The 9877-nt window shown below is 42.5% G+C and overlaps 1 protein-coding gene across 1 annotated transcript; it reads left to right on the top strand.

The window, feature by feature from the left end:
• The first annotated feature begins 148 nt into the window (after nucleotides 1-148).
• LOC104166791 (chromosome unknown open reading frame, human C11orf24) lies at nucleotides 149-8231 on the top strand. Its single transcript, XM_009706855.1, has 3 exons — nucleotides 149-305; nucleotides 5084-5200; nucleotides 6390-8231. The coding sequence occupies exons 1-3, from the start codon at nucleotides 149-151 to the stop codon at nucleotides 7565-7567; spliced, it is 1452 nt and encodes a 483-aa protein (XP_009705157.1). The 3' UTR covers nucleotides 7568-8231.
• Nucleotides 8232-9877: the final 1646 nt, after the last annotated feature.

Genomic DNA, 9877 nt, shown 5'->3' with positions numbered 1-9877 from the left:
TTATAAATTGATTATTTTTTTTTTTTTTTCTCTCTTTTTTTTTTTTTTTTTTTTTTTTTTAAATAGGTATATTGCAGTGGATCTGAAAGTGATATAAGAAAGAATTGCTCCTGGGAAGGGAAGCCTCCCTGCAAGGCCAACCTTGAAGATGTGGACTGCCATTGTATTCGTCCTGCTGATTTCCTTCTGTTTATGTGAACACAGGTTTTCTATCTTGAAAGGGAGAGGAGTCCATGTAGTGCAAATAAACAGGCTTACAACTGAAGAGCAGTGCAGGCAGGCTTGTCAAAGCCCAGATGCTTCAGGTGAGGTTCTCCTCCCTTAGCTGGAATTCCAGCTGGGCTTTCTGTTCCTTAAAGGTCTCCTCTGCTCCCCTGACAACTATCTTTCTTAATTCCAGTTGTTTACAGGCATTTACAGTTATGGCTTCTCTGTGCAGTCCTGTGGTGCTAAATAACTTCTGACAGCTTTGCTTAAATTGAATCCAGAACAACCGTTTCCCTTCTAGCTTCCGTAAGAAACAGCATGCATGTGCGCTTGGTGTGCACTGGTAGCGTGCAAATGGTGTTAGGTCACTTGACTTGAAGAATGATTATTCCATGCTGCCAGATGTTTGCAAGTGAACAGTGCTGTTGTAGACAGCTGCGCTGGAATGAGTAGTCTTTGCTCACTGGTATTTATGTGTGGTTTTTCTGCCTTAGAAAAAAACAGTTTTATCCTGCAATCAAGCACGGGGTTAAACAACTCTGGGGAGACGAGAGCCTTCTGCTGTCTCCCTCTGAGATGTCTTTTAAAAAGCATTAAACTTCTAAATGAGTCTTTCAGAGTTGTCCTTATGAAGGACCCTATCCTATCTAGCCACACGTGAAAGCTTGTAGCACCTACAAATAACTGATGATACTGTCGTGAGGATGAGACCTTTGCTCAGGTGGATGAATGTCTGACAATCAGATTGAGAGGAACATCATAAAGGTGCCTTTTTTAATGCCCAGTGGTTTCAAACCTTTATGACATCCCTTCATAGTGGAAAGAAATCACCTTTATAAACTGTTTTATTTAGGAGATAAAATATGAGTGTGTTTGTCTCTCAGGCACCAGAGCTGTGAAAACTTCAGCTTCTACTTTTTATGGTGCTAAACTCTAGAGAGATGACACCTTCACACTGACGGCGCTGACACTTGGGGTCTGTAGCACGGCATGTTTGTCTGTTCTACCTGAGAATCTCTAAACACTGTGCATCTTAACCTCCTGAGAGCTTGATAAGGGTAGAAAAGGTGCTATCAGCTGCCTCTTCCAGAGGAGGGACATAAGGAATTTAGTCTGTGATCAGTGCTGGGAGACAATCTGAGTGCATGCTTTGCCCTGTTGCTGACTTCAACCACTTTTTTTATACCCTTCACCTTGTTGTCTCCTGACATGCTTTGTACAGAGCAAGTCCAGCTGAGTGTTGGCTTTGTTGGGCAGAGGGGATTGAGCCTCTAGAATTAGGTGACCCGTTCCATCTTCAGGAAACCAGGCAAAACTAAACCCAAAAGCATAAACCTTTTCAGGTTTTACATTCTGTATTAAACCCATTGAAGCAATTTAATTCCTATTTGTTACTTGATGGCCAGTCTGTTGCACTACCTGGTGTCAAGGGAGATGGAAAATCCACAAACTCTTTACATAAATGTATAGCCATGTGCGGAGAGATCATCTGGACAGAAGGATCTGAAATGTCATTTTTATTTTTTTTAGATTAGCTTTAGGCTTTAAGATCAGCTTTACTGCTCTCGTTCTCTATTCCCACCTTCCCCATATATATTTATTTTTGTGCTTTCTTTCATTCCAGACGTGAGACCTGAGGCTTAGATGTCAGAATAGTTACACCTGTGTAACTGTCCATAAAGGAGCAGTGGTTGTTATTTTTTTAAGGTATTATGGTGTTAAGTTGCAGGTGAAGGTTGCATGAGGGGATGTCTTCATAGCTACGTTGCTTGGAGAAGTGGGAAAATAACATTCCTAGCTGGTTATGTTCTCTTCTGTAGATATCATTTATACCCTTGCTGACATAACATCACTAACTTAAAGAAGTAGTGCAACTATCACAGAAAATCCTGCTTTTGCCAGTACATTCACATCTCAGATGTGCCCTGCAAGAAAAGGGGATGGTTGCTGGTCTAGCTATTCCAACATCGCCTTCAAATATCCACACCAGTGGCCAGGGTGCACAGTTATCAAACTAACATATCACAAAACGATTTGTACCAATATCATGAAACAATTTGACACTTCAATTACATGCTAATAAAAGCAGCAAAACTCTCTAGAGCTGACAGCATGGGTGGTAACTCTAACTATGTATGTAGTCTAATGCAATGGGTTCAAGTCTCCCAATGCTGCTAGGGTAAGTGATGGACATGATGGAGAAAGTGCCCATCTTGGCAAAGACTGGGCGATCCAGGATTCCCGGATGCCCGGTGAGCACAGTGAACCCGTGTTGGGAGGTAAGATAAACTCCTGCTCTTCTCTTTGCCTCCTCAGCCATATTCAAAGCTCTCCCAAATTTCTTCTATGGTGGCCAGTCCAGGGCTGAAGGGGAACATCTTGGCCATCTGAGCAGTCTGACTCTGAGAACAGAGCCTCTTGGCCATGCTTCTGGGCTATCTTGCACGCTTTGGGGAAAATAAAGGGAAAATAGGACATGGCTGCAAAAGCCTATATTCCTGCTCCCTGCTTCCACAATACATCTGCTTACCTGGCCTCTGCTTGCATTTGGACATCTGCAATTTCTTTCCAGTAACAGCAGGCTTAAAAATAAAATAAACCAGTTTGGTAGGACAAGATCTTGGTGTCTGCCTACATGGTTTCCTTTCAAAATAGCTCTGAAGAGCTTTTATTGTCCTTCCACTTTTATTTTTTTTTTTTTTCCTTCTGTCTCCTAATTGGAAGTGAGCAAAAAGGAGGCACTGATTGGTACATATCTTGCAGGGCACACATCAGCTGGAGCCTCTATCTAGAGTTGCATCAAAGGCAGTACTAATCAGTCCAGCTTAATAGAGGTATCTGGTTGTCTTGAGGAGCAACAGGGAAGGCATGAGCAGCTAGATCCCATCTTGATGGCAGCAGAAACCAGAATGCTTTAACCACGTTGACCCCATTAGTCTCTTGGCCTTTCTGAACTGACTGACTTAGACATGTCTAGCCAATGCAAGATACACTGCTAGCTTTTTGTTTTCCCTTTCCCAAGAAGTGAGAAATGGCACGATTTACAGTAGGAGATGGTCTGTGTTTCTCTACTAGCATGGCTTAGTGAGCGAGGAACGGGAGGTGGGATTGGGAATCGGGGCACATCCAAATGTGCTTTCATTTCTGAGGAGTGGATTTGAATTTCTTGAAGGGCTGCTGTTGTATCTCCTGTTCTGTGTGACTGCTGAAACTTTTCATTTTATCACTTTTTAAGTACCATTTTTTTAAAGGCTGTGAATGGTTTCAGTCACTTTCTTAACATTTTATCAAAGTCAGTAAAATTCCACCTTTGCTAGTTTCTGTAGGGCTGTCAAAACAGATTGCAGTTGTTGGTACAGGGATTTCTCCAAGTTCATAAATTTTCCACAAGCCCTTTTAATAACTGTAGTATCGTAAATGGGTTTTTATGAAAAATTCAAACTTCCCATAGCCTTAATCCTCAGTGAGGGTAACTCTCTTTGTAGATAAGAGCTTTAAATATAGCTATATGTACCACATAGGCATGTTCTTTGCTCTTTCTCACACTTCTAACAAAACACAGAAATTAATTTCTCCTACCAAACACTTAAGTTCCCTTTAATTCACTGATGGGTGATCAGTTGGGCACACATCTACTTCATCCCAGACTGAGCACTGTGTTATCTTCTTCTGTGATTTTTGGTTACAGCATGTGTCCCAGAAATTAATTGCATGCTACTGTGATATTACATAAAATCATAGTGTAATTTAGGCAGGAAGGGACCTTTTGAAGGTCTCTGGTCTGAACCCGACTTAGATCTGGCTGCTCAAGCCCTGACGGAGTGTGTACCACCTCTCTGGCCTCCAGCCCGGTGTTTGAGTGCCCTCATGGTAGAAACTAATTTTTTTTCCCTTGATGTTGAGTTGAGATTTCCTGTAAATCATCTGCTTCAGCCCATAGTGTAATTTAGGCAGGAAGGGACCTTTTGAAGGTCTCTGGTCTGAACCCGACTTAGATCTGGCTGCTCAAGCCCTGATGGAGCGTGTACCACCTCTCTGGCCTCCAGCCCGGTGTTTGAGTGCCCTCATGGTAGAAACTAATTTTTTTTTCCCTTGATGTTGAGTTGGGATTTCCTGTAAATCATCTACTTCAGCCCCTTGGACATCTAGTAGTCTCCCTTGGACTGGTTCCAGTATGTCAATACCGCTCTTGTACGCTGTGGAGCCCAAAACTGGGTTCAGGGTTTGAGATGTTTCCTCAGCACTGGTTGGAGGAGGCTCGTTCCTTTCCTCAAAGCTTGGTTATGTGTACATTGACATGCCTAGAAAGAAGTTAATGAGTTCAAAGGGATGCCAGGAGAGTGAGTTCCTGCTGTGATGAGGTTTTTTAGCTTGTGTTGGGATTTAACTTACTAAAAGGCAATTTCGGTGATGGCTCCCATGGCTAATAGTGTCATTGTTTAGCAAATGAAGAGTAAATTTCTGTGTAACTCCAAGCACTGAGATGAGAGCTGTCTCCCATGGGTGATGAGATGGGTGTCTTCTCAGTTTCAGCTCACTTTTTTTTCCCTCATTAAGACATATAGATGAAAGCTAGTGTTTAGATGGGTCCAAACTGTAGTGCGCTCTCTTGGTCCCCGTCTGGGTGGGTGAGTTGCTGTTGTTAGGAGATGTTGGTACCAGGAGACAAGCAAGTAGGTAGGTAGGCTGCAGCTGCTATATTGATTTCACTGGCTTTCCAGTTATTTTCACTAAGGCTGAGTCAGCATCCTTTAAGGCCAGACCTTCCAGCTGTCATTTTTGTGGGTTTTTTGTCTTTTTTATTCTTTAATTAAAGCCATGAAGCAGTGTGTTCAGTATACTGTGCGTAGCAACCCATTTTCTCTGCTGTTTTCAGGTAACCATCAGTGTAATTGGTCTGTGCCCTACCAGAATCGCTGCATCCTCTTGCAATGTCATCAGTTGAGCATGTGCCAGAATGCTGGAGAACAAGACATCAAAGATCTGCTTGAAGGTAACGTCATGCTTCAGGCTCCTGCTAAATCCAGGATCCTCGTCCTTTTGCTTTAAATGTCTATGCTTAGACCTTGACTGGCTTTCAGCTGAGGGAGATGGATTGTGAAATACCTGCAGGATGATTCTGTACGTAAAGTTGGTTCACTGGAAAAACTGTTTTGCTAGTCTGCTTAGGACTCTGGCACTTACATCTGCATGATGCGTTTTTGAGTAACTTCCGTAACCGTTACCGAGTAACAGTTGGTCTTCATGTTGAAGGCACCATTTATTCAAGCCATTTGCACTCCACACGCCGTCCTTAGGAAAATAAAGACGTAACAGATGTATTTATATTTTTAAGAGAAAAGAAAAATGTCTTGGCATTGTTGGTTTTTTTTTTTTTCTGAGATTGCCAGGATTTTGTGCCAGAGGCAGCAAGCTGCTTCTATAATCAGAGCAGCCTTAGCAGCAGTTGCTCATGGTGACTTTCCAGTGCCAAGGTCTTTGATTTTAATTAAGTGACACAATAAAAAAAATGGAGCTTGTTGGTAATTGAGGAATCAATCTTCTAAAGTATGTTTTAAGAGTTTGCTGTACCCAAGTTTAAAAAAAAAAAAAAGAAACTTTGTTCATGGTTCTTTTGGGTTGGTAAAGGTTTCTCTGCAATGTAGCAACCAGACCTTTGATAAGCAGATGGGATTTATGTCACTATAAATCTAGATCACTAGTTGTGAAGCAAATTCTCTGGAAGTATGGAATTGTAAGTGGAAATTTCCACTCAGTTTCGAGAGGTGAAAATTAGGAATCTAAGCACAAAGGCTTTGTCGATGCTGTGTAACTTTGAAAGCAGGAGTCTTCTCAGGAGCTGGCATTTGTAATGTGTTTCTACATTGTAGCTCTGTACTTCATTACCCCCATTTGTGGAATTAATTCCCTTGTTGGGCAAATGCCAGAGGTCTGTGGCAAAAAAAAAAAACAAAACCAAAAAACAAAAAAGAAAAACAAACAAAAAAAACCCAAAGGGATTATATGCAGTAAAGGTAGGGGTCTGAGTTTTCATGTTCTTGCTGACTTCAGGACTGATTTATTCCAGTTGTACTACATGTACTGCAGAATACACGTTCTGGTTTGCATGTCGGGGATATGAGGTCAGCTTTGAGCATGAGACTTTTATTCTTATGAAACTCATTGGTTTTGTCTTTTTGAAGAAATTGTCGGTGGGAAAAGGGAAACAGTCCTGTTTAAGCACCAAAGCTATCCACAGAAAAAGGAGAGGATGGTGAATGCATGGGTTGAGCAACACAACGTGGAAAACCTGTTTTCCTCAACTGCTTGGACTCGCAAGATTCACTTGAGGCATTTGCTTGGGGTTGAGAATGAAGATGTAAAAACAAATGCAAGAAAAACAACTGCAAGCAATGCCATCACCGCCACCGCTGCCACCACCGCCACTGCCACCACCGCCACAGCCATAACAACAAACGTTACAAATGCAACTGTCCTCACTACAACTTATGAAACAACTGCCAAAGTCCCTGGAGGTTCTGGTCAACTTACTGTAGCCATGTCATCTACTGCTTCTTCTCCCACTGCTGGTAACATCCTTGCTTCCACTTCCAGCTATGTCACCAAGCTTGTGACCACCACTGAAAAATCGGGAAATAGTAGCTCTGTGTCAGTATTGTCCCCCACTTCTAATTCTGCTCCCCTCACTCTCATTTCTGAAGCAGATGCTCAAATGCCTCAAACAGGGCAGTTTAACCCAGCCACCACCAGCACTCCCCACTATAGTAGCCCCACCACTGTTGGAGCTGGCCCAAAGACGCTGACCACAACATTGACCACCCTTATCTCGCAGCATGCAGGAACATCTTCCATGGCTTCCACTCATGTCACGGCACTCACCCCCTTGGAGAGTTCACGCTCTGCGAATCCACTGCCTGTCGTTACCTTGCTACATCTAAAGCCAGAAGCAAGTACGGCCACAACATCCTTGAGTAAATCAACGTCTCTTCTGGGCTCTGCCAGAGGTGTCACGGTCCTAACGACTGCCTCTACAGCAGAAACTACGATTGGGCATGAGATAAAGTCAACATCTCACATTTTTTCAACAACCACGGCTCCAGCAGATGCACCCAAAACAATAGCTTCGGGCCTTGCAGAAACTCAGGACACGGACAATGAGTATCTTCTCATTGCTGCCAAGCCCCTGACTCAGTACTTAGTGGATAGAAGTTCGCTTCTTGCAGTGCTTTTAGTCGGTACGTTTTTTTTCATAACTGTTATAGTTCTTTTTCTTATGCAGGCCTACGAGAGCTACAAGAAGAAGGATTACACACAAGTGGATTACCTGATCAATGGAATGTATGTGGACTCGGAGATTTGAAAGGGTGGGGATGAAACAGTAGGCAGAGAGAAAGAAAAGAGATTGAAAGCCTGCCTGACTTGTTTTTCTTTCCTATTTGCCTATAACACAAACTGAAAGTGCTTCCAAATTTACTTCTAGTGCAATTGAGGAGAAATGCCATGTACTGTATTAAGAAAAAAAATAATAATATTTTTTATTCAACCGTGCAACAAGTTGCTGTAAAAAAAAGAAAGGTAGTAATTTTAAAAACTTACATAATGCACAACAGCTTTGGCCATTATTTTTCATTGCAAAACGAACTTAACAAGGGGTAAGCCATCATTCTCGGAAAATGCTGTGGCGCTTTTTCAACTGTTTACAGTGCAAGTTCCTTGTGTTTCATTTGTTTCACGTGTGCTCCTCTGAAAACAGAGCAAAGGATGCTCTCACCTTTTGTGAAGTGCTCGGAAATTGCGAGGTGAGAAGTACGGAGTAATGCTGCAACAGGGAACTTTTAATCCAATGTCTGTCATGTTTCGGTATGCTTCTTGCTTGTAAAGAGGTCTGTTTACAAGGCATTGTAAACTCTGTTTACTGCTAACCCAAGATATCTTTTCACCATGGAGCGGATTACTGTGCCTCTGCACTTAAATTATCTTATTTTTGTATTCACTTAATAAATGGGGCCCTGGAAGGGTATATCTTGTTGCATTTCTGTTTGCATTCCTGTCCCTGCCAGTTCAGAAGCAGGGAAGTGGGCCTTTGGGGGTTAAGCAAATTAGCTCTACTTCAATATTCCGAGTATGGGGGCTTTGAAGACCTCACTGGAAGTATGGACATGTCACAGAAGATGCTGATCGTCTTCCAAGATACTGCTGCTGTAAATTCAGAGCAGTATGCTGCTTGTCTCCCAGGTATGCAGACCTATTCACTGCTTATTATCTTTCACACATAGAGCATCAGGCTCTGTTTTGGGTTTTGCTTTGCATTTAGGACCAGCTCAGAGTTGCTAGTAATTTGGAAACCTCATTGCACGTGGAGTTGCAGCTGACCTCCTAAAATCTGCAGCTGAGAGAGTGAGTAGAAAACACTTGATTTTCCACAAGTGTTCTTCAGTGATTAATGCATCTTATTTGAATAATGCATACATACCAATAGCAAAATGCTGGATCAAGATGCATTGTATTTTATTTTTTTTTAAAACAGATTCATAGCTTGTCTCTCACTTTGAATTAGCTGGCTGTTCTTTAACCCTGCTTGCATGTAATCTTGAGGCTGATAATAGGCAAACCTCAGAATTTGAGCTGTTGGATTTTGGTTTGGTTACTTATCCAAATTCTTTGGCTATTTAGAATTTGGAGGGAGCCTCTACCATGAAGACTTCTTGTTCAAGCTGAAAGTACTATGAAAACAGCTGCAAATAGCACCAGCAGCAGCAGAGGCAAAGGGTTGTTTGAAAGAAATGGGCAGGAGAGAGTTTCCTGAACCTTACCCAATACAAATATTGAGGACAAAATTTCAGCAAGTAGAGTATGTTGAGGAAAGGAAAGAGATTGCTTTGGAAGCGAGATGACTTGGTTGTCAGCGTCAGGTTGCATTTTTGCAGTGCTTTTCGCATGGATGGCATCTGTGTGCCAGTAGGTTAGAGAATCTCTCAAGGTAAAAGGATAGTGTGGTTTTGGCAGTCTCTCTCCTTGGAAGGCTTGAAGTATAAGCCACAAAATTCACACGACGTTTCCTGGAGGGGAAAAAAAGAAAGTTTTGAGGGCCTGAATTTTATTGCATTTAAAGGTTATTTGTAATTGGTTTCTCCTCAGCAGAAGGGAACTGAACCCTGATTTCTGCCATCTTCCAGGAACCGTCGGTGTGCAGTATTGATGCAGCAGGGTGCTGGGAACATCCCCTGGCATAGCTGGGGAGTTGCACCCCGTTGAGATGTTTGGGACTGTTCACCTCTCGGCGCAACTGTTCTGAGCTCTTGGCAGACATTAGGCAGATGCTGTTCTACAACCATAAAGTCCAGAGACTTATCTTTACGTAGCGATCTCGGGTTTCAGCTTAATTGCAGGTGAGTCACTAACCACAGACCTAAGCATGTGGTCTTTGAGCTCATACTCCAGATACTGAGATAAGAGCTGTCTCCTCCACTCCCTGCTGTCTCCCAAGTAAGGAGATGGGTGTTACCTCAGAGCCAGCTCACTTCTTTTTCTGCTCATTTAGGCATCTCGGAGAAATGCTTGCATTTTGGTAGGGTGAATCCAGGCGATAGTGTTCTTCCTTGTAATTTATCCCTGCCTATGTAAGTGAATTCCTGTCTGTAGGAAGTGCCTTCATACAATCATTATGGTT

This window comes from Cariama cristata, unplaced genomic scaffold, assembly GCF_000690535.1.
Source record: "Cariama cristata isolate BGI_N322 unplaced genomic scaffold, ASM69053v1 scaffold44588, whole genome shotgun sequence".
In the NCBI taxonomy this organism is placed as follows: domain Eukaryota; kingdom Metazoa; phylum Chordata; class Aves; order Cariamiformes; family Cariamidae; genus Cariama; species Cariama cristata.
Note: the sequence above shows the minus strand (reverse complement) of the source record. Positions and strands in the feature narration are given on the sequence as shown.

Bases quoted from the DNA above. Each gene is read 5' to 3' on its own strand.
- LOC104166791 (XM_009706855.1), top strand. From the start codon at position 149: ATGTGGACTGCCATTGTATTCGTCCTGCTGATTTCCTTCTGTTTATGT. The intron at 306-5,083 runs GTGAGGTTCTCC...TGCTGTTTTCAG, and splicing joins TCAAAGCCCAGATGCTTCAG to GTAACCATCAGTGTAATTGG. The intron at 5,201-6,389 runs GTAACGTCATGC...GTCTTTTTGAAG, and splicing joins CATCAAAGATCTGCTTGAAG to AAATTGTCGGTGGGAAAAGG.